The 23,826-nt window shown below is 46.6% G+C and overlaps 2 protein-coding genes across 4 annotated transcripts in view; one reads left to right on the forward strand and one right to left on the reverse strand.

Annotated features, from left to right (window-relative positions):
- The window catches only part of CES2 (carboxylesterase 2), a 39,933-nt gene extending 24,261 nt beyond the window's left edge, over window positions 1-15,672 (reverse strand). Inside the window, exons 1-12 of one of the 3 annotated variants that reach the window (XR_009548272.1) lie at window positions 15,358-15,672; window positions 7,730-7,934; window positions 5,811-5,952; window positions 5,057-5,190; window positions 4,716-4,974; window positions 4,243-4,341; window positions 3,610-3,750; window positions 3,411-3,488; window positions 3,017-3,161; window positions 2,355-2,492; window positions 1,795-1,867; window positions 696-1,335 (exon numbers count right to left, since the gene is read on the reverse strand). Coding sequence is in view for 2 of the 3 variants with exons in the window: in XM_007517753.3 (XP_007517815.1) it covers window positions 1,146-1,335; window positions 1,795-1,867; window positions 2,355-2,492; window positions 3,017-3,161; window positions 3,411-3,488; window positions 3,610-3,750; window positions 4,243-4,341; window positions 4,716-4,974; window positions 5,057-5,190; window positions 5,811-5,952; window positions 7,730-7,934; window positions 15,358-15,433 (1,680 nt within the window). In the remaining variant the exon portion in view is untranslated. Of the gene's footprint in view, window positions 1-329; window positions 1,336-1,794; window positions 1,868-2,354; window positions 2,493-3,016; window positions 3,162-3,410; window positions 3,489-3,609; window positions 3,751-4,242; window positions 4,342-4,715; window positions 4,975-5,056; window positions 5,191-5,810; window positions 5,953-7,729; window positions 7,935-12,028; window positions 12,145-15,357 lie in introns of those variants that run through there. The other 2 variants (XM_007517753.3, XM_060185389.1) reach the window with 2 other exon arrangements.
- Window positions 15,673-16,844: 1,172 nt separating this feature from the next.
- Window positions 16,845-19,365, forward strand: CIAO2B (cytosolic iron-sulfur assembly component 2B). Its single transcript, XM_007517754.3, has 5 exons — window positions 16,845-17,042; window positions 17,191-17,270; window positions 17,959-18,084; window positions 18,709-18,754; window positions 19,152-19,365. The coding sequence occupies exons 1-5, from the start codon at window positions 16,889-16,891 to the stop codon at window positions 19,247-19,249; spliced, it is 504 nt and encodes a 167-aa protein (XP_007517816.1). The 5' UTR covers window positions 16,845-16,888; the 3' UTR covers window positions 19,250-19,365.
- The last annotated feature ends 4,461 nt before the right edge of the window (window positions 19,366-23,826 follow it).

A 23,826-nucleotide genomic window follows, 5' to 3' on the forward strand; every position in this document is an offset into this window, starting at 1 on the left:
TACAATGTGCCTGAGGCCCTAGTTTCAAGCCATGGCATGAAGCATGATGCTTTGCACAAGGGTTGAAGGGCTTCATGAGTGGTAAAGCAGTGTCTCTATTTCTCTCTTTTAAAATTTATTTATTGTGGTATTAATGGTTTACAGTCAATAGTAAAATACAGTAGTTTCTACATGCATACCACTTCCACACAACAATACAACCCCCACTAGGTCCTCCTCTGCCATCATGTTCTAGGACCTGAACACTGCCCTCCCCCCTCCCCTGCCAGAGTCTTTTATTTTGGTGCAATACACCAACTCCAGTCCAAGTTCTGCTTAGATTTTTTCCCTTCTGATCTTGTTTGCCACCTTCTGCCTATGAGTGAGATCATCCTTTTGTTTCTGATTTATCTCACTTAACATGATGTCTTCAAGCTCCATCCAAGATGGGGTAAAGAAGGTGAATTCACCATGGTTTACAATCAACAATAAAATATAGTACTGTAGAGGTGGGGGTGGATTTGAAAAGAGGCCAGAGAGCTTCAGTGGAAGGTGAACTTCACTTGGGAACTTCCACCCACAGCTCGTGGGAAGATTTGTTGTCTGATAACAGTGCATCCATGGGGGAGCTGGGAGATAGCGCAGCGGGTTAAGCGCACATGCCGCAAAGCGCAAGGGCGGCATAAGGATACAGGTTCGAGCCCTTGGCTCCCCACTTGCAGGAGGTCACTTCGCAAGCGGTGAAGCAGGTCTGCAGGTGTCTTATCTTTCTCTCCTCCTCTCTGTCTTCCCCTCCTCTCTCCATTTCTCTCTGTCCTATCCAACAACAACAGCTATGACAACAATTACAACTACAGCAAGCACAACAACAAGGGCAACAAAAATACCCTCCAGGAGCAGTGGATTCATAGTGCTGGCACCAAGCCCCAGCAATAACCCTGGAGGCAAAAAAAAAAAAAAAAAAGGTGCATCCATGGAAGGTTTAGCAATTAAATCATGTAGAAGGTTCTCAATGAATGTTCACTGAGTGGGTGGAAGGAAGAATGAGTGAATGATTGTGTAAGAAATAAACTACCACATCCTCAATTGGGTCTGCGTGGACACACAAGGCAGACTTCCACTGCACTCAAGGCCATCCCAACCTCCTCACCCACAGACATGGGGAGCTACAGCTCTGTGTGTCTCTGCTCAGCACGTGTGATTAGCTCCTGGATTTTCTGGGGTACAGTCTTTGTCCAGAACTGGAACCTGTTGGCCTTCAGACCCTGGCTTGCGGCAGGCTGTAAGTTCAGTTGCAGGTATTGCTCCTCCTGGTCAAACACGGGCCAGTTGGGTAGACCCTTGCTGTTGGGGTTCCTGTAGGAATATCCCCCAGGCAAGACAATGTGAGGGGGTCCTCTGAATCCTGTGGAACCCATGCCTGAGCACCCTGACAGGGGTCAGGCAAGGCATCCAAACAGGCCAGGCAGGCTTACACAACAGTGGGGGTAGGATGGGAGGGGACTCCACATGTAAAAAGAAACTTCCTTCCACCAGATGGCTAACTCCACTGGGGGATGGGGGGAGGGGCAGGACAACCTAAGCCGTTTGCCCTTTCACACGACAGGATTTCTGTTCATGTATGGCACTGTTGGCACCCCAACTACAGGTCACCCAGAGTGTCTATCACCTGCAAAGTCCCTTTCTGTCCATGTGGGTCCTAGAGCTAAGGATCAGACTGCCATACAACTAAGGAAACATATATGATAATGAGGTCACATGGGGGCCCTGGATGGGTTCAGGCTCCCTGTAAAAGGTTGATGTGTCACATCTCACCCATTCCGAGCAAAGTTGGCCCAGTATTTCATCATCTTCCTGCTCAGCTGTTCTTCCTCCTCAGTGATTTTCACTAGAAAGAGCACAACAACAAGAGCCCAGGTCAGACTGAATCCATTCCAGTATATGTGCAGCTCACCTCACCACCACTCTCCATCCCAGGAATAGCATTGCCCAAGCTCCTCCCCAGGCCGCCCCTCAACTCTGCCCAAGCCCAGAGACTCATTCCAAACTAAAGCTGACAAAGTATTGGGAAGAAAGTCCCTTCTTCCTTCTGATAAAGTACCTAAGTAAAGAAATAAATATACCATTGAACCCCTGATCATCACCACCACACACCAATGCCACTCCACCATGGTCAGACTGGGGAATATTGGAGGTGGAACAGGACACAGTCTGAAGAGCCTTGGACTTGGATTTGAGCTCTGCCTTTCTAGCTTTAAGAGCTTCACCTCTTTCTGAGCCTCAGTTTCCTTATCTGTTCAGTGAGGGCAATCACTTTCGCTCAGGCATCCTGGGCAATAAACAGCTTCTGAGGAACCTTGCCCAGGAAGACTCACTCTTGGCAGTCCAGGTGTAAGCTCCAAAGACAAAGACAAGTTCATCACCATGGTCTGCTTTGACATGGGGTGGCTTGATATCCTTGAAGAAACTGGGCCGATGCTGGAACTCATAGAAATAGACTGGGGCATGAGAACCTAGGGAATAGAGAGTGGGGAACAGGCCATGATGTGGGGCCAGTAGCCTGAAGCTTTCCTGTATTAGTCATGGTGATGAAATGGCTAGGTCCAAAGCTAGCTGGAACCTGGGCAATGGAATAAGGGAGTCCTAAGCTGGAGCAAGGGCTAGGGTGGTGGTGGTGGGAGCTTTAATTTAAATCATGGCCTTGGATGGCTGGTGATTCAGTGGAATTGCATGTATGAGGCCCCAGGATTGATCCTTGGCACCTCTTACACAAGCATGGTGCTTTAGATTCTCTCATAAACGAAATAAACCTCAATAAATAAATAGGTCAATCAATAAGTAAGTAGACAACTGTCAGACAACTGTGTGGTCTTAGGCAAAAAGCATTGGAGGTCAATTACCCTTGGTTTTCCTCATCTGTAAATCAGGGAGATGTTTTCTCAAGACCTGGGTGGAGACCTAGGATCCAAGAGACCTCCCAGGAACCTGCAGATCAGAGCTTCTCCCTTGCAGGTGTCTTAGTTATGCAAGCACTTACACTGAGATTTTGCTACTTGGAGTGCAGGAATCACAAAAATGTAGTCGCCCATCATCTCGTGGTACTGAACTCGAAGGGTATGGGGGTCCTCACTGTCCCCCATGTACTCCTCCATCAATAGGTCGCCAAACTCAGAGGGCAACATCTGCCATAGTGGATCAGAAAGAATTAGACTGGGCAAGGACAGGGGCAGGGGTGGGGAGCTAGGTTGGGGAATGGGACCATCAGTGGGGTAAGGGCCAAGGTCTGGGGTGACTGCATGCACACACACATTCCCCAGCCTCTGCTCTTGAGAGACACTGCATGCACAGGAAGTCTGAGGGGAAGGCATTGCCTCTGCCTCAGGATTGGATGAGGAGGCCCTGGCCTTTGGGGTGAGACCTTGGAGCCTCACCATCATTGTTGATGTTTCCTGCAGAACAGTCTTCATGGTCTTTTTGTTCATTTCCTTTGGGGTGTCCACTTCCATGCTCTGGAAGTGTGTGGAGGTGTGGTTCTTAAGTTAGCAGTAGGATAGACTTGGAGTTACAACATTCCAAGGCTTTCTACCAGATGGGCTCCATAGTACATGGGGACTTGGGGTGGGGCCTCACCGAGGGGATCAGCCAGCCATACTCATCATTGTTGATGCCAATAATACTGGGAACAGGTTGGAAGTCAGCAGAGGCCATCAGCTCCTGAGGATGCCTGGGCAGGAAAGTTCCATCCACCACACCAGGGATGAGCTTGAAGTGCTGTGGAGGCACAAGTAGGGTCTCAGATTTTTGTTTTTTTAATTTTTTATTATCTGTATTTATTTATTGGATAGAGACAGCCAGAAATTGAGAGGGAAGGGGATGACAGAGAGGGAGGCAGACAGAGAGACACATGCAACACTACTTCATCACTTGCAAAGCTTTCCCCCTACAGGTGAGGACCAGGGGCTTGAACCCAGGTCCTTGCACATTATAATATGTGTGCTCAACCAAGTGTGCCACCACCCCAGCCCCAGGTTATGAGTGTTTTCTACTCCTTCCAGGCTCATCTTGGGAGACACACACACCTCCCCCAAGAAGTCCTTGCCTGCCTCAGTGTGGCCTGACCTCAATTTTCATCCAGGTCTATGAGGACACCAAAGCCTGGAGATGGAGTAACTTGCCCTGGGGAGGTCAGTGAAGACACCCTGGGCCTGCCTGCCCCACACTTGTCAGTCCCCTCCATCCATACCCCAGTTTCCTCAGCCCAACCTTGTTAATGGTTATGATCTCCTCTTCACTCTTGGCCTGCAAGCAATTCACCAGGGCCTCTGAGTCAAGAAGGCCACAGGCAGACAAGTTGGCCATCATCTATGAAGAGATCAGGTAGAGCCTGCTACAACTTTCTTGTCTCAGCCAAGAGAAGGGGTGTTTGCCCAGGACCCCAGCTGGGAGCTGGTGTTTCCCACAAAATCCAGCAATTCTGAGACTGTTTCAACTCCCTGATGCTCAGAGGTCTCAGTCAGGGGGCCATGCCACTCATATATCTGGTCCTGCCCATGGTGGGGACCCCCAGCAAGGCAATTTTGGGGGCCACAGAGCATGGTTGACCTCTGGGACAGCAGAAATATGTAGATCCTGACCTGTGAGCCTCTGAACAGAGCCTTGTCACCCCCAGGGCCATGGTGGATGATATATTAGAGAGGAGGCTGGAGGTCTGGGCTCCCTGTGGTTGGGGCACTTACTGTGGTGAGCATGTCAGAAGAATTGGTGATGAGGCTAGGAAGCAGGGCCACACCACTCTCCATGATGGCACCATGGAAGAGTCCTTTGGACATGGGGGACACAACATGTGAGGACACACTTGTGCCACCAGCAGACTCGCCAAAGATGGTGACACGGTCAGGGTTGCCTCCAAAGTTGGCGATATTCTGCTGGACCCAGCGCAGTGCAGCTACTTGGTCCAGGTAGCCCCAGTTTCCAGCAGCATGCTTGTCTCCAGTGCTGAGAAGTGATAGGGGCTGGGGTCAGGGGGGCATCCTGGTGCCACTCAGTTTGACTTGCCCAGTGCAGCCCCCAATCTCACCTGAAGAAGCCTAGCACTCCCAGGCGGTACTGGATGATGACCACCACCACATCTTCCAGGGCTGCCAGCAAAGAGCCATCATACATGGAGGCCATGCCTACTACCAGTGCACCACCATGGATCCACACCATCACCTGAGAAAACCCACACACAAACCACAGGTTCCCACCAGCTTTCCTGGGTAGCTACCCAGACTAGCTACCTCTCTGGTTCTGCCTGCCTCACCACTGGGTCAAAACTCCAGCAAGACACACTGGTTTGCTTATAACCTGGGCACAGGGTGATTTAGGGTCTAGTGGGAAAACCTGGTCTGCCCCATGTACCAAGGTCTGGCTCCATTTCTTCCAGAACCATCCCTGAGGTTAAAAAAAAAGGGGGGGTTGATGGCTCCCCAACTATCCCCAAAGAACATTAAGTAAAAGTACCCCCTCTGTTCTCTTAGTACAATGGATAACCCATGGCTGACACTCTGGCTTCAAGTGTAGAACTCAGGCACTTGAGTGAGTCCCTGAGCATGAGTTGGTTGAATACATCCTGGACCCATCCCAAAGTCATCATTTCTGACTTCTGGGAGCAGCCAGGGTTCTGCATCCAGGGTTCAGCTGCCCAAATGAGGTAAAGAGCCTCCTCTTGAACCTGAGAGCGAAAGGTTCCTCAGCATGGTTCATACTACCCAGGCTGATCTCATCCTTACTAAGCTTCTTGCAGAAGACATGTCCCCCCACATGCCAACCAGCTATGACCTGGCACTCACAGGCAAGTTAGAGCCCTCATGGGCATGGGCAGGTGTGTAGACATTGAGATACAGGCAGTCTTCAGACATTGGCATGGTGGGTAGGGTCTCATTCACCAGTTTCTGAATCATCCCATTCAGTACAGCAATGTTCTGCAGACACCTGGTGGCCATAGCAGACAATCAATCATTTCCGGGGCCTTGCTATGGCTGAGATGGACCAGATTCCAGGTCCAGATTTCCCTTGGTTCCTCTTCCCTGCAATGCCCTGTTCATACACAGTCCTTCCCTTAAAGTTCTTCTCCACCAAGTTTCATACCCAGAAGAAGCTGGAGTGAAACCCATTCATGCAGACAGGCCTCAAGACAGAGTCTTGGAGCTCAGTCCTCCCAGGGCTACAATATCTTGACTCTTGGGAGTATGTATGAGAACCACTGACTGATATTCACCATTGTGTCCCAGAAAGACCAACAATAGCAGTAGCGTATATATTCAGTTCATATGCTGCCTTAATGAATGTATGTTAGTACCTCATTGTTGGGTAGTATGCAACCTCCCCCTGGCTTCTGCTTAACCATATGCCTATATAGGGATTTACTGATCCAAAGCTTTGGTCTATTTACATAAATCACTTTTACATAAAGCACTCCAGGGCATTGGTGGTTCAGTGATAGGATTCTCGTTCCACCCCCTCCTTGTCACACTCTGATTTTCACCAGTCACTTTTCTCTCCACCCTCTCTATATCACATCCTGTTTCCACCCTACTTGGAGAGTATAAAAACAGCTGCTCTTCTGATTAAAGACACCTGGAAATTGCTTTCCGGCTCCGAGAGTTCCAGAGTGTATCTCCTGCGGAAGTTAGTGCGGCACGAGTTCCTGATCCCTCTCCCACGCAGCAGCCTAGATCGGCTCCAGTTGAGTTCTCTCCAAGCCAGAGAGCACTAGCTCGGGAAGAAGTACCCTCAGGCTATCCCGGCACCTCATGAGAATGGAAGTGAAATGTCACCTCCAATCCAGACTTTTTTTTTAATTAATTAATTTATTTTCCCTTTTGTTGCCCTTGTTGTTTTTATTATTGTTTTTATTGTTGTAGTTACTGATGTCATCGTTGGACAGGACAGAGAGAAATGGAGAGAGGAGGAAAGACATAGAGGGGGAAAGAAAGATAGACACCCGCAGACCTGCTTCACCACCTGTGAAGCGACTCCCCTGCAGGTGGGGAGCCGGGGGCTCAAACCGGGATCCTCATGCCGGTTCTTGTGCTTCGCCAATCCAGACTCTTGAGGCACCTCATCACCCCTGCAGTGTCTAGTTGTACAAACATACACATCTTGGTCAATGGCACCTGGCCTTGTCAGTTGGCACAGTGACTATGGGGGTGGGGCATTACTCAGGGATCTATAGTATATGCTGGTAGAGCCAGGGGTTCCTATAAAGTACCATCCTGAACCTCTCTTAGAGCCAATACCCTCCCTGCCCTGATGTCAGAGAACACTTGAGATAGTTCAAACCTAAGGAGATGTTCACTCTTCTGAAGCTCTAGGAAGTCAGTCTCTGAGCCTGGGGAAGTTACTTCATTTTTCTGAGCATGCTCAGTGGAAAAATTTTACAAGGGAACCCACCAATATTGGTGGTGTTGTGTATGTGTGTGGGGGGAGGCAGGATGTAGGAGATTAGATAAAATGACAACAGTACCTTCCACCTTCTGCAACCCACAACGACCCTGGGTCCATGCTCCCAGAGGGATAGAGAATGGGAAAGCTATCAGGGGAGGGGATGGGATATGGAGATTGGGTGGTGGGAATTGTGTGGAGTTGTACCCCTCCTATCCTATGGTTTTGTTAATTTATCCTTTTTTAAATAAAAAATAAATTTAAAAAATAACAATGGTAGCTAGTTCAGAACACCCCTGTGGAGTCCCCTAAAACCCTTACTTACATAGCTGGGTGTAAGGTGCCATCCTTTACACCATTCCAAGATTCTGGGGGCTCAGGGGGTGCAAATCGCAGTTTCTCTAGAGGTGGCTTGGCAAAGGGGATTCCCAGGAAGGTGTGGACCCCCACATCAGTACCCTTCACATGGACAAAGCCCCCTTTCACCTGCCCTGTGCGTGTGGTCCGAATGGGGCTGGCAGAGTCCTGGCCTGTGGAAAGAGATAGATATCAGGATCAGGTTCACCCAATCAGATATGCTCTCAGAATATGGATATAGCTGTCTCCTTCCTGTCTTCAGCTCAGTTCAGCAAAGCTCAGAACAGCAAATTTCAGCTCAGCTCAGCTCTACTCAGCTCAGCTCTGCTCAGGGAAGCTGATCTGCAAATGCTTATTTAGTAAATTTCCTGCCTATGTCCCTGTCCCTGCCCTACCAGTGCTTTCCCTGACAGGCTCCCTGGAACTGGGCACAATGGTTCAGCTCCCAGAGCTTCAAACAAACAAGGTTGATGGGGTCAGTGGGTCCTTCCCCCTGACTGATTGCACTATGGGAATCACACAGGCAAGGTTCCTGTCCTTCTAGGTCTTGTGTTCTGGGTTGTCAGAAATGACAAGGAAAGCGCCTTTCAAACAAAGAGCAATGGTACAAGGAAAGTTGCAACAGAAGTGCAGCTGTGACAAGGAAGTACAAACTGCCCTGCTGTGGGCATAAGGGAAGAGGGATTAAAAGTCACCTGACAGGAAGATCTCTGCCATTCCTAATAGGAAAAAGAATTTCTACATGTGGATAAGAAACGTGCCAGCTTGTTGTGTAAGAAGATACATGTTGTGAAAGAATATGTTCAGGCAGAATAAGAAATACAAATAAATAGTTCTTGCAGCTGAGGAGGTGGACCCGCGGGTAGAATCCATGTTTTGTATGGATGAGGCCCTAGGTTTGATTCCTGCCACTGCATATAACTAGGCAGTGTGTTTCAGTGCTCCAGGCTCTCTACCCACTCTCATAAAGAAATGAATAAGTCTTCGAATAAATGGCTCTTTAACAAATAAAAAGAGGTCCAACACACTCAATTTAAGAGAAACAACACTGAAATCTGAATCGATTTCAACAATTAGTCACAAAAAATCAAGATAATCAGACATTGTACATTTTCTGTTGGTAGTGTGCACAACACCACATATGAAACCTGAATCAGACTAAGCTTTAGAATATAAACACAACAAGCTCCTGTGATTATCAGATCAATAGGGTTTACAGTTAGTGGTATGTATATACTTTTCCCATATTTGGGAGCTATTCTCTTCCCTGATTCAGCTTTCTGGTCCTATTTCCAACTCTGACACCATCTCCCCCCTTTATCCCACCTGCATGTTAGCTGTTGGGCTCAGGCAAAAATTAGTAAAGTCATGGGCCCCTTGGAATATACCTAAAATAGACCTACTATTAGGTCTAGACCTACTAGCTTTTTCCAAAATGGAGACCCCCAAATCTCATCTGCTATATTCTTGTCTTTAGGTTTCTGATTATTAAACAATTTGTTCTACTTTATATCTTAATGCTTTTCAGCCATCAAGTTGCAGATGCTACCATGAGTCCAACCTGACTTCCCTGGGCAGACGACCTCACCAATGTGTTCTGGAACCCCACCTCTCTAGAGCTCTGCCCCACTAGGGAAAGAGAACCAGGCCGGGAGTATGGATCAACGTGTCAATGCCCATGTCCAGTGGAGAAGCAATTACAGAAGCCATACTGTCTACCTTCTGCACCCCATAATGATCCTGGGTCCATACTCCCAGAGGGATAAATAGGGAAACATCCAATGGAGGGGATGGGATATGGAACTCTGGTGGTGGGAATTGTGTGGAATTGTACCCTTCTTATCCTACAGTCTTGTTGATCATTATTAAATCAATAATAATAAAAAAATTATAAACACAAGTTTACAGGCATAGGACAGAGAAATAATTAAAAGACACTGTAGGAGTGCCTGGGATGTGGCACAGTGGATAAAGCCTTAGACTCTCAAGCATGAGGCTACAAGTTTAACCCCTGGGATGTCCCATGTGTTAGACTGATGCTCTGGTCTCTCTCGTCTCTCCCTCTCCCATCTCTCTCTCTCCTCTCTCTTTCTCTCCTCCCCTCTTTCTCTCTCTCTCTTCCCCTTTTAACAAACACATATTTTTTTTAAAAAGATACTATAGGGATGAACAGCAAAACCCAAGTTACGGGATCCCTTCCAGAACAAATAAGCTTATATTTTCAACATAACAAAATTACAAGGAGAATAAAAGATAGCAAAAAGAGAAATCTGAAGATTGAGACTTGTGAAACACATCAAAGGGGCAGGATGGTGGCGCACCTGGTTGAGCACACGTATTGCAATGTGCAAGGACCAAGGTTCAAGCCCCCAGTCCCCACCTGCAGGGGGAAAGCTTTGCAAGTGGTGAATCAGTGCTGCAGGTGTCCCTCTTTCTATCACCCCCTTCCCTCTTGATTTCTGGCTGTCTCTACCCAATAAATAAAGATTAAAAAATTTAAAAAACACACATCAAAAGACAGGTAATAACAAATATTGGTAAGGATGTAGCAAAATTAAAAGTATTTTTTAAATTTTACTTCAACTTTAATCTGTTTAATTTTACTTCAACTTTAATCTGTTATTTTAAAAAAATTATGATCTTGATTTATTTGATAGAGACAGCCAGAAATCAAGAGTAAGGGGGAGATAGAAACAGAAAAAGACAGGGAGTCGGGCTGTAGCACAGCGGGTTAAGCGCAGGTGGTGCAAAGCACAAGGACCGGCATAAGGATCCTGGTTCGAGCCCCGGCTCCCCACCTGCAGGGGAGCCGCTTCACAGGCGGTGAAGCAGGTCTGCAGGTGTCTATCTTTCTCTCCTCCTCTCTGTCTTCCCCTCCTCTCTCCATGACGACATCAATAACAACAACAATAATAACTACAACAATAAAACAACAAGGGCAACAAAGGGAATAAATAAATAAAATAAATATAAAAAAAAGAAACAGAAAAAGACAGACAGATACCTGCAGCATTGCTTTACCACTCTTGAAGCTTTCCTCCTGCATATGGGGACTGGGGGCTTGAACCTAGATCTTTGCACACTATAACATATGTGCTCAACCAAGGGGGTTCACCATGGGGCCTCAAAATTAAAATCTTGTATACTGCTGGTGAGGAGGTAAAACAGCACAAGTGCTTTGGGAATTTAGCAGTTATTCAAAAAGTTAAACATAGATTTACTAAATGGCCCAACAATTCTATCTTTAGGTTTACATGCAAGAGAATTGAAAACCTATGTATGTGGGGTTTAAGGAGATATTGCAGCAACATCACAGAGATCTGCATGCCTGAGGCCCCAGAAGTTCCCAGGCTCAATCTCACTCATGAAGCTTTCTTGCAGATAGGGGCCAGGGGCTTGAACCTGGGACCTTGCGCATGGTAATACATGTACTTAACCAGGTGCACCACCACCTAGTCCCCAGATTCAATCTCTAGCATCACTATATTCCAAAGCTACAAAAAGTTGTAGATAAGGGGTCAGGAAGTGTCACACATGGTTAAGTGTGCATGTTACTATGTGTAAGGACCTGGGTTCAGTCCCCCTATCCCCACCTATAGGGGGAAGACTTCACAAGCAGTGAAGCAGTGCTGCAAGTGTCTCTCTCTCTCTCTCTCTCCCTTTCTTTCCTTCCCTCTCATGTTCTCTCTGTCTTATCAAATTGAATAAAGTTAAAAATATGTTTTAAATATCAGAGATAAATGTTCATAGCAAGGTAACATGCAGTAGACCCAGAAGTACAAACAATCTAAATTTTCCACAACTTAATCAATAATATGTCATGTTGCCATAATGGAATATTATTCATCAATGAAAGTAGATTTCAAGCACATTGGCTTTGCCATATATTCTCTCTACCACAAATGGGGAGTCCTCAAGTGTCTGGACACTCTCTGTACCCTAGGGTATAGGGAGGCATCTGTCAGGTGTTCAGTTCCTCTAGCATTACCTCCACTGGTTCCCACCTTCCAGGCACCTTCCCTTTCACAGGCTACAGAATTTGGCAGATCTGAGCCTGATTTTGTAATAAAAAGGGAGAAAAGATAATAATCTCTGGGAACCATTCTGTCTTACACCTATCAGATTAACACGGACCACCATGTTTGATGCCACCTGCTGTGAGTAAGGCCAGTCAGCAGTCAGAGGGCAAGGGCAAGTGTCTTTCCAAGTCCAAATCTTTCTCTTCAGTAATGTGCTATCCAATGTAGTTCCCCACAGGATAAGATACCTATGAAATCCACTGCAGCCACCAGCCTCAGGTGCCAGACATTCCTTCCAATGTAGAGCAAATCCTGCTGACATGTCCTCTAGTAGAGGCCACTGACATCAAGGATGCTTCATGCTTGAAAAGAAGTTCCTCCATTAAACAGAATGAGGAAGCTCTACTAGATAGGAGGACATGGGAGTCACCCTTTCAGAAAGTAGAATAGGTAAGTGGCAGAAACAGTCAAAGTTTGCAGCCATTTAGATGTCAACTTTATGAGGGTCCAGATCCATTCCCTGGTAAAGGCCCAGGGAGTGTGTAGAAGGTACCAGGAACCTTCATGGCCCCATGTGGAGGAGCCAGGACTGGGTGGAATAGGAAAGCACCAGATCCATCGCTTGTGATTTCTTATGGAATACCAACTCTTGTCTTTTTAAAAATGCAGTACCAGGGATAAAACTCAGTTCCCAGTTCCTCCTGTATGCAAGCCATATGCCTTAGTGTTGAGTTACCTCTTGGTCCACTGTCAGTTATTTCTTTCTGAACCTGGGTCCAATCTAAAATATTGACATTTTTAAAGCAAGGGGTTATTCCCATCTACAAAGGGAAACATCACAACTGGTGAAATAGTGCCACAGGTATTTTTTTTTCTCTTTCCCTCTCTACCTCTCCATCCCTTCTGTATTTCTATCTTGTCAAATAAAAAAAGAAAGAGAAAAATAAAAGGGGGGGGGTGGCCACTGGGACAAGTGGATTTCTCATGCAGGCACTGAGCCCCAGAGATAAAGCTGGTGGCTGCTGATGATGATCATAATGGTAGGGGTCAGTGAAATCCATCAGACTGTTACTCTGGAAGGTCCTAGTGACCAGATATTCATTATATTGTAGAATACCTCCTGGGGCCTCCAGAGTCCATAGGGAGGGACAAGTGTGGATCCTTCCCTGGGAATATCCACTTCAGAGGAAGGTAATTAGATCTGACAGGCAGGGTTGTTGTGGGCAGTAAGATCATACCACAATATATGAGTGGCTGTGGGAGTTGCAAATGTCCTAGAACTGTGCCAAGCATATCTTAATTTACTGATAAGGGCCAGAAGAAACAACCAAGAACTGGCACAAAACACATCACCTTTGCCCTGGAGACCAAGACATGCCCTTGCCCGAGGTATGTGTGGGGAGGTTGGTAGGGGTGGGTAACGAAAAAACAAGGAAGCCTTTTCCTAATGTGCAACAGGGGAGAAGGGAGAGCATTCATATGTTTGTTTATTTATTTTAATGCAGTACTGGGGATGAAGCCAGGGACTAATGTGCATGTGCAATACCAATTTGAGAAGTCTTTCTTGCTCAGTTTTTCCATTCTCTATTTCTGAGAGAGAGAAAGAGAGAGAGAGAGAGAGAGAGATAACTCCACAGCAGAGAGAGAGAGAACTCCACAGCACAGCTTTATAATCCATGGTGTTTTCAAGTGATGTGTAACCTTGAACTCAGGGCCAGACACATGGAAAGTACACACTCTACCAAATGAACTACCTTCTAGCCCCAGCAAGGGCTTCTATAGCTAGACTCTGTAACAGTCAGTAACCTCAACTGGGGCATTTGGAGATGTATTCAATGAGTTCCATGGTAACCATCTCATGGGGGTAGAACACTCAGACCCAAATAGCAAAGCTATTATTGTTGTTATCCATAGGCAGTGCCAGCTCTACCACAATGCTAGGAGGGGAGAGAGAGAGAGAGAGAGAGAGAGAATGGCAGCATAATGGTTATGAAAACAGACTCCCATGCCTAAGGCTCCAATGTTCCAGGTTCAATCCCCTGCACCACCATAAGCCAGAGCTAAACAGTGCTCTGGTAAAAAGAGAGAGAGAAGGAGTTGGGCGGTAGTACAGCGGGTTAAGCGCATGTGGCGCAAAGCACAAGGACCGGTATAAGGATCCCGGTTCAAGCCCCCACCTCCCCACCTGTAGGGGAGTCGCTTCACAGGCGGTGAAACAGGTCTGCAGGTGTCTGTCTTTCTCTCCCCATCTTCCTCTCCTCTCTCCATTTCTCTCTGTCCTATCTAACAACCACGACATCAATAACAACAATAACTACAACAACAATGAAAAACAACAAGGGCAACAAAAGGGAAAATAAGTAAATAAATATAAAAAAATTTAAAAAGAGAGAGAGATTCAAATAGATTCACTTGTGCTAAAACCCTATGGAACCAGAACCAAAACTTGCTATCCAATGTAACTGCAGTCTCAGCCTCTCTTAGAAATATAAATTTATACAGTCAATCTAGAATTTCATGATCAGGTAATCTCCCTGATACTTTCCATCCTGCAAGGAAAGGTGATCTTCCCATTTGATCCCATTCTGTTTGTAGAAGTTTTTGTGCCTCTCTTTATGAATGGATCCTTTCTACATATGACATGAGATGCTGTCCTACTGATCAACCATTGGTGAAAGACAAGTAAATCTCTACATTTTCTCAGAGGAACTTTTCAAGTTACTTAATGATTTTATTTTTATGAGAGAGGTGGGGGGAGGGAGACAGAGAAAGCCATGGTTTATGGTGGTGCTGAGGATTGAGCTTTGGACCTCTAGTGCCTCAAGCACGCAAGTTCCATACTCTTAACACAGAGCTCTCAGTACTGAATTAATTAATTAATTAATTAATTTGTCATCACTAGGGCTTCACTGTTACAGATTGACTTTCAAATGGGAGGAGAGAGAGAGAGAGAGATGTCGTCCTCAGTGCAGTGGAAGCTGAGTTTAAGCCTGGGTTTAGGGAGTTGGGCAGTAGTGCAGCAGGTTAATTGCATGGGGCGCAAAGGACCGATTAGGATCCCAGTTTGAGCCCCCGGCTCCCCACCTGCCGGGGAGTCACTTCACAGGTGGTGAAGCAGGTCTGCAGGCATCTCTCTCTCTCTCTCCTTTCCTCTCTATCTCCCCCTTCTCTCTCAATTTCTGTCTCTATCCAATAACAAATAAAAATAAAAAAACCTGGGTTTAGTACATTACAAAGCATCTATCCAGATGAGCTATTTTGCTTACTACCTTTTTTCTTCTCTCTCCCTCCAACTCCCTCTCTTAACTAGGTAAATATCCCCATTTCTCTCCACCAGAGAGCTCCTCAGAGTTCCTCCTGCATGGCTCATCTCTTCTAGTTCTGTGGTGTCTGACAGACCTCAGTGAACACGTATGTGTTCAACCCTCCTCAGACTCTTCTTCCATCCAGTTGGTCCTCCACATGCTCCCAGCTCCCTGATGCCTTCCCTCCTATAGCCTCTGGTCCTGGCTCTACAAATTTTACCAAGTTCCACCCTCCTCCCTGTCCACCCACTCTAACCCCACAGAAGCCTCACCCTGAACCTCGACGTGGAGAAGCAGAAGTCCAAAGCATAAGGCGCTCAGCCTCTTGTGAAGTCTGTCTTGGAGCATGATGGACTCACAGGCCTTTTTGTCCTGAGTTCCTGGTGGATACACAGCTTTCACCCAGAGGCTGCACAGATAGCTGTCTGCCTAATCTCTAATCAGTGACTGCCTCACGCTCAAAGTTTTAAAAGGGCAGGGAATAGGAGGGGCACGCAGGGTTGGGCAGTTGAAGGATGAATTTGGCAGGAGTATGGAAGTGAGCAGGCAAAGTTCAGTGACACAGTGGCAGTGGAAACCCATTTTCAGCCCAGCCCCCTTGGTAGTCTGCTCAAGCGGCTGCGATGTTTCTGCAGTCCCTTCTGCATGATACCAAGAGTCCTTTCTTCAAAAATGTACACAATGTGTTCATAGTACAGTCACAAGTCCGACAAGAGTGTTTGAAAGAGTGCGTTGTGACTGCGGAACCTTGAGAACTTCTTTGAGGAATCAAGATTCCCAGAAGTCCACCAGGATGAAGGAAGTCACATTCAGAAAATGTCGTTTATCTTGACAGCTCATGCTTGCTTTCAGAACTGTTCCCTGGATCTGCCTTCAAGATCCTTTTTGTCCCTGGCACGAGGGTCTCCGTGAGCCTCCTCCCTCCTCCCCTGCCGCCCTCCATGTCATTTGTCTTCAAGGAACACACACACACACACACACACACACACACACACACACACACACACCAGCACTGCTCAGGTCTGGTTGTGGTGGTGCTGGGGACGAACCTGGGACCTATGATGCCTCAGGCTTTCATAAGTCTTTTTGTATAAACACTATGCGATCTCCCCATCCTTTAAAGACACTTTTTTTTTTTTTTTTTAACCAGAGCACTGATCAGCTTTGGTTTAAGGTGGTGTAGGGGATTGAACCTGGGACTTCGAAGCCTCAGGCATGACAGTCTGTTTGCATAACCATTATGCTATCTACCCCTGCCCTTAAAGATACATCTTATCTCATCCTGTAATTTCTGCTTTTCCCCGCCTCTCATCAAGATCGAGATCACAGTCATTTCTTCTTTTGGAAAACATTTAATGAGCATAGGCTGCACCGCGCGCTGGGCACCCGGACAGGCGATGCCCGGCCCGAGACAAAACGCAGCCCGGTGCATCGCGCCCGGGCAGAGAAGGCTCTGAGCCCCGAGGAGCCGTCCAGTCTGAGAAGCGGACAATCTCAGATCAATTTTCAGCGCCCCCACAACCAGCTTTGAGCTCGCCATTGGACAGCTTCCCCGCCCCCGCCCCGGGCTCTCAAGCCCCTCATTTCCCGGTTCTCCTCCCAGCGCCTTTTGGGAGCAGTAGCCATTCCCCGCGGACCGAGTGCAAAGCAAAGCGCCTCCCCGGCCCCCGAGGGGGCGCGCGCAACACAGAATGTCCCTAGTGCGACTCCGTCGCCACGCCACGCCCTATTCCCCGGTTCCCGGAAGTCCGACGGCGGAAGCGGAAGTGTCCGCCGCTTACTGGGGCCACCCGCGGCTCTAGCATGGTGGGGGGCGGCGGTAGTGGGGGCGGCTTGGGGGGTGGCCTACTGGAGAACGCTAACCCTCTCATCTATGAGCGTTCTGGGGAGCGACCAGTGACCGCGGGCGAGGAGGATGAGGACGTCCCCGACAGCATTGACGCGCGCGAGATCTTTGATATCCGCCTCTGGAGGGCGGGGGCGCGGGCGGGGGAAAGACCTGATGCGCAGTGGTCGGTGCAGCCGAGTCACGGCCTTGCGGGCATCCTGGCGGGGGGGTTCTGAGTGAGCAAACGCACAGAACCCCCTTTTCCTTAACTTGCCACATCTGATTCGTTCCATCAATGACCCGGAGCATCCACTGACGCTGGAAGAATTGAACGTAGTAGAGCAAGTACGAGTTCAGGTGAGTCACTTCTAGCATCCAAGGGGCGTGTGTGTGTGTGTGTGTGTGTGTGTGTGTGTGTGTGTGTTAGAACCAGTGGCACTTGTTCAAGTGTGGGGCATACACAATGTAAATACTACTCAGCTATTAAAAATAGTGACTTCACCTTCTTCACCCCATCATGGATGAGCCTGAAGGAATCATATTAAGTGAGATCAGCCAAAAGAGAAAGATGAATATGAGGTGATCCCACTCATAGACAGAAGTTGAAAAGTGAGAACAGAAGGGAAAACACTAAGCAGAACTTAGGCGGGAGTTGGTTGCAGTAGCACCAAAGTAGACTCTGGGGTGGGGGAGAAGGGGGAGTTCAGGTCCTGGAACATGATGGCAGAGAAGGACCTGGGGGGTTCGATTATTATGTGGAAAACTGAGAAATGTTAAACATGTACTAACTACTGTATTTTACTGTCGACTGTAAACCATTAATCCCTCAATAAAGAAAAGAAAGAAAGAAAAACTTAGTTGTGTCCCTAAAGAGCTGGTGTTCTCTCAGATCACAAACTGTACAGGGGATTTCTTTCATGCTGGTATTGTAGATGAGCAGATTGATAACCATAGAAGTTAGATTTGACAGAAGCAATAAACTAAGAACAGGGCCTCTGGGCTAAGAGGACCCTGACTCATGACTTCCCGCTCCAATCCCAACCAGGTGAGCGACCCTGAGAGCACTGTGGCCGTTGCCTTCACACCTACCATCCCACATTGCAGCATGGCCACCCTTATTGGCCTGTCCATCAAAGTCAAGCTTCTGCGATCCCTTCCCCAGCGTTTCAAGGTAAGTTGGAACCGAACCCTGGGATGAGGGCAAGTATGATCTGTCTTCTAAAGAGGAGAACTTGAAGAGTGTAAACTTGGATATCAGAATGAAGCCTAGAAGGATCCCAGCTAGCAGAGGTGTAACTGGGAAGAGATTTTGCATTTTAATGGGACAGTGAGCATAAAGGCCTGAGCTGGAAAGTATAGAAAGATAACAGGAAGAACCAGGGGCCGCGTGGTGGCGCACCTAGTTGAGCGCATGTATTACAATGCGCAAGGACGGTTGGAGCCCTCAGTCCCCACCTGCAAGGGGAAAGCTGTGCTGTACGTGCCTCTCTGTCTCTCTCCCTCTCTGTCCCCCCTTTCTTCTTGATTTCTGGCTGTCCGTATCCAATAAATAAAGATTAAAAAAAAATTTTTTTAATGACAGGAAGTACCACAGTATAGGTTTCCAGCAGGGTTGGACACAGGTGGTTTGGGTAGAGAAATGAATTACTGTAGGTAGGTTGGAGGTGTAATAGAAGGGCTAGAGGCCAGAGGAATAATTAGGGCAAAAGATCCACTGTCAGTGGTGAGTAGGGGAGAGGAATGATGGGGGTAGACAGGTGAGTTACTGCTCAGGCCCTACCTGTCTCCCTCGCAGATGGATGTGCACATTACACCAGGGACACATGCCTCGGAACATGCAGGTAAGCGAGTGCTAGTATTGCCCCTTGCCCAGTAGTTTGTGGGGCAAGATGGAGAGAGATACTGGGTGAATGAATCCTGAGTGATGCGGCAGTCTAGACTCAAGCTAGTCTGACTTGAGTTCCCTGTGCTTACATTCCTGCCACTTTTTTCTAAATACGCAGAGCCAACGTGCTTTGTCTGGAAGCAGCCCTGAGCAACTAAGTGGGAGGGATCTCAAGAAAGTGGGATAAGTGTAGACTCAGGTGACTGGAATGGTGTGAGTGAAGCTTGGGAAGGAGATGACAGGAAGTCTTGCTGGTAGGGGCTGTATATGGTGTGTGTGTATACATACATACAGCTACTCAGGAGACTAACTGGAGTTGATTCTTCTCCTCTGACTCCCTCTTTTCCACTCAGTGAACAAACAGCTTGCAGATAAAGAGCGGGTAGCGGCTGCCTTGGAAAACACCCATCTGCTGGAGGTGGTGAACCAGTGCTTGTCATCTCGATCCTGAGTTTGCTTATTAGCTCCCAGTTCCACCCAGGGCCCATTGTCTTGTTTTCTCAAATCACTGGCTATGAGAAACTAACATATCACATTTTTTGTAATAAACCTTTAATTTATATTCATTCCCCAGTGTTCCTTAGAGTCTTTCATCTCGATGGGGTCACTCAAAGATTGGAGTGGTGATAGTTCATGTGTTTACAAGCTGGGTTGATGGCATACAGTTTGCTTATTTGTTTGTTTTTGCCATCAGGGTTATTGTTGGTATGCATGAGACCCTTTCTGTTTCATTTGGTTTAAATCCCCCCTGCTTAACACTATTCTATTTACATAACCACTTCATTCTATTTATATAACCGCTGTTAACAAGTACCTCCCTCCAGGGCATTGGTTCAATCCCCACTGTTTCATGATATGTTTTTGCTCCACCCCCCCTCCTTGTCACACTCTGATTGTCACCAGTCACTTTTCTCTCCACCCTCTCTATGTCACACCCTGTTTCCACCCTACTTGTCAAGTATATATAAAGACAGCATTGTGAGTTTTAGAGTACTTTACCTTTAGTTTAGCTCAGCTCGGCTTAGATTGTGCTGCGTCCTGCATGAATAAAGAGATACTGCCTACAGCTCAACTATGAGTCCCTGGTCGTCTGTTACCTGCCCGTGAAGCCAGCCCGGCGAAAACAACATAACCCGTTGAAAACAACATATGGCGCCTGAACAGGGACTGAAATAAGCCCTAAAACATGGACCGGCATCAACGTGGGACCCTACCCACCCATCGTCCAGATAAGTAAACTTGGCTACCCGTCCACCATGGGTTGCCTTTCTACTTATGAAGAGGTTTGCCAAAGCCTCTACTGTTTCATCATGAGACAGTTAGTCTGTCTCTGGAACATTTTACTCTGGGCCACACTTCGGTTCCCTGACTGGGAACTTTGGTTTCCTATGACCGGGATCATAGAGCTTGGGAGATGCACGGAGATTTCTCCTTGGACTTTCTGGATTCCCTCTCCCATGTTTTCTGAGGAAAAGGACTACATTTTGCTCCGGGCCACAATTTGGTTCTTTATGACCGTAATCATAGACCTTGGGATATGCATGGGGATTTCCACTGGGACTTTCTGGACTTCTTCTCGAATGTTTCCCATGGAGAAGGACTACTCTAATTTGAAGAGCATTCTCCAGTACCCTGGCAGTTCCCAAGTATGGAGACACGTGGTTAGTTCTACTCTCCTAATTGGATTCTTTCTTCGATGGGAAGACACTTTTAAAAATGGGTGCCTGAAGCAATCCAGCAGGAACAGTCCGAAGCACCCTAAATGGAATTTCGAGGAGCTTTTTGAACTAGGTCGCCCTCCGGGGATTCTTAATCCTACATGGTGAGATCTTGATAATCTGGTTCAAGTTGCATTTCATAAGAGAATGATTTGAATGACTGAATTTTTGTTTGACATTGACTTAAAAAAATGCTGGACGCAGCCATGATTTCTAGAGACATCCAGAAACAATTCAAAAATTGTTTTTTCCCTCCTATGATTTCTCTTTTACGTCTTGACATGAATCTGAAACGTTTAATCCTGAAAACTGTATGAGTTATGGGTGGGGCAGATAGTGCAATGATTATGTTAATTATTCTCATGCCTAAGGCTTTTAACCGTGGTTCTTCTGTTTACCTTTCCACATTTTATTGAGTTTAAACTGTTTTAACAACCTTGAAATGATACTAGAAAGGACTTCCAATTATAATGGAGTTATCAATTATAGTAAACTTCTAATCTGCTACAAGTTTTGTTTGACAAGTAAGTGAATTTCAGCTGTCAAGTCTTCACATGAAAAAGCATCTACTCAAATGAAAATTTCTGGAAATGCATTTGGACCCCTGTTCTCTGACATCGCCCACAAGATGGAATAACTACAACACACCCCTGGAAACCAATGATGAGACCTGGCACGACCTGAAGAAACAGATTCACAGACTCCAAAGATCACTCTCTACAGAAAAGCAGAATTCTGGTGGCTGACATTCCCCATAGAGACAGACGTGCAGCGTTTCATCCTCTGGCATTTTCTTCTGTGGTCAGCTACTTTGGACTGACACCTCCATCGGACTTACTGGTACATGCTGCTGTGTTTCTCAAAGACTAACTTCAGCCAATTGCCTTGAGACTTTATAGACCATGTCCCCTCGCCTGCAGGCTCTGTCCCAGAGGCAGAAAACTCCCCCTCCTTATTAGGTTATGCCCAAAGAGGCATGAAGCGCCCCAAGAGGCAAGAGATGCCCACAGAGGCAGGAAACGCCCTTTGAGGCAAGAGATGCCCCCAGAGGCATGAAGCGTTCCCAGAGGCAAGAAATGCCCTTTTGCCTGCTAGGCCTTGCCCTTTGAGGCAAGAAAAGCTCCACTTGGCATCACACTGGTTATTGCTGTTCGCCTATTTTGTTTTCCATGTCTTATGCCAGTTATTTTGAAAACGCCTGTACGATATACGTTTCTGTTCACCCCACAATGGCCATTAGTTAAAAAGAAAGGGGGAATTGTTGGTATGCATGAGACCCTTTCTGTTTCATTTGGTTTAAATCCCCCCTGCTTAACACTATTCTATTTACATAACCACTTCATTCTATTTATATAACCGCTGTTAACAAGTACCTCCCTCCAGGGCATTGGTTCAATCCCCACTGTTTCATGATATGTTTTTGCTCCACCCCCCCTCCTTGTCACACTCTGATTGTCACCAGTCACTTTTCTCTCCACCCTCTCTATGTCACACCCTGTTTCCACCCTACTTGTCAAGTATATATAAAGACAGCATTGTGAGTTTTAGAGTACTTTACCTTTAGTTTAGCTCAGCTCGGCTTAGATTGTGCTGCATCCTGCATGAATAAAGAGATACTGCCTACAGCTCAACTATGAGTCCCTGGTCGTCTGTTACCTGCCCGTGAAGCCAGCCCGGAGAAAACAACCTAACCCGTCGAAAACGACAGGTTATCACTGGCATTAGCATTCCGTATAGGACTCTACCATTCCTAGAGGTCTTTTTTTTTTTTTTTTCCCTTTCTGAGAGGAGAGAGACCTACAACACTGCTCTGTCACTTATGAAGCTTCCCCATGCAAGTGGGGGCTGGGGGTTTTTGTTTTAATTTTTTTATTATCTTTACGTATTTACTGGGTAGAGACAGCCAGAAATCAAGAGAGAAGGGAGTGACAGAGACACCTGCAGCCCTGCTTCATCACTTGAAAAGTTTTCCCCCTGCAGGTGAGGACCAGGGGCTTGAACATGGGTCCCTGAGCATTGTAACATGTGCACTCAACCTGGTGCATCACCACGTGGCTTGGGGAGAGTGAGTTTCTACCAGGTGAGTCACCACCCAGCCCCCAATTTATTTTTAATTGAGAAAGAGATCAAGATTCCAAAGCACTGCTCTGCCATTTACTATGTTCTATTTTATTTATTGCATTACCAGGGATCAAATCTATGATCTTACACTGCAAAGCATGTACTCTGCCGCTGAGCAGCGTATCACTGGCCTCTAAGGTGAGACTCACTTCAACTTTTTTTTTCACATTAGTTTAAAGCTTTTTTTTTTTTTTTAATTTATTTACTAGTGAGAGGGATAGGAGGAGAGAGTGAAAGAACCAGACAGCATTCTGGTACATGTGCTGCTGGGAATTGAACTCAGGACCTCATGCTTTGAGAGTTTAACACTTTATCCACTGCACCACCTCCCAGACCACTTTTCACATTAGTTTTTTTTTTTTTAATTTTTTTATTGGGGGATTAATGTTTTACATTCGACAGTAAATACAATAGTTTGTACATGCATAACATTTCCCAGTTTTCCATATAACAGTACAACCCCCACTAGGTCCTCTGTTATCCTTTTTGGACCTGTATTCTCTCCCCCTTACCCCCCCCCCCAGTCTTTTACCTTGGTGCAATACACCAATTCCAGTTCAGGTTTTCACATTAGTTTTATTAGGAAAAGTTTGCAAAAAAATTTGAAAGAGATGTGGGGAAAAAAAAAAAAAGCTAACCCAGTAGAGCATACACTTTTCCCTGAGTAAAAACCCTGGTTTCAGCTCCGGTTACCACATGGAAACACCACACAAAGGGGAAGTTTCGTGAGCAATGGTACAGTGCTGGGTGTCTCCTCTCTCCCCCCACATCCCTGAGAGTGATGGGATCTCTTGGGCAGGAAGCCTAAACAAAACCCTGGAGGCTATATATTATCTAAATTCAGTATTTGTTAATATGTTGCAGCATCGACTTTATTTGTATGTGTATAATATAAATGTATCTTAGAGTAAGCTGCAAAGTCATGATCCATTGCTTCTAAGTACTTCATCTTGTCTGGTAAAGAGTAAACTTATAGGGTGGGGGGTAGATAACACAATGGTTATGCAAAGAGACTCTCAGGCTCCAAAGTGCCAGGTTCAATCCTCCACACCACCATAAACCAGAGCTGAGCAGTGCTCTGGTAAACAAAAAATTTAAAAATAAGAAAATAAAATAAACTTGTATAACTATACTACTGTTACCTGTCCCAAAATGACCAGTTCTCTGATACTCATTCATATATGACTAT

The sequence above is a fragment of the Erinaceus europaeus genome, chromosome 2, assembly GCF_950295315.1.
Source record: "Erinaceus europaeus chromosome 2, mEriEur2.1, whole genome shotgun sequence".
NCBI lineage: Eukaryota > Metazoa > Chordata > Mammalia > Eulipotyphla > Erinaceidae > Erinaceus > Erinaceus europaeus.

What these genes read in the sequence shown, in the direction of transcription:
- CIAO2B (XM_007517754.3), top strand. Translation starts at nt 16,889, where the DNA reads ATGGTGGGGGGCGGCGGTAGTGGGGGCGGCTTGGGGGGTGGCCTACTG. An exon ending in TAGAGCAAGTACGAGTTCAG is followed by an intron (nt 17,271 to 17,958) that starts GTGAGTCACTTC and finishes AATCCCAACCAG; the next exon opens with GTGAGCGACCCTGAGAGCAC. An exon ending in CCCTTCCCCAGCGTTTCAAG is followed by an intron (nt 18,085 to 18,708) that starts GTAAGTTGGAAC and finishes TCTCCCTCGCAG; the next exon opens with ATGGATGTGCACATTACACC.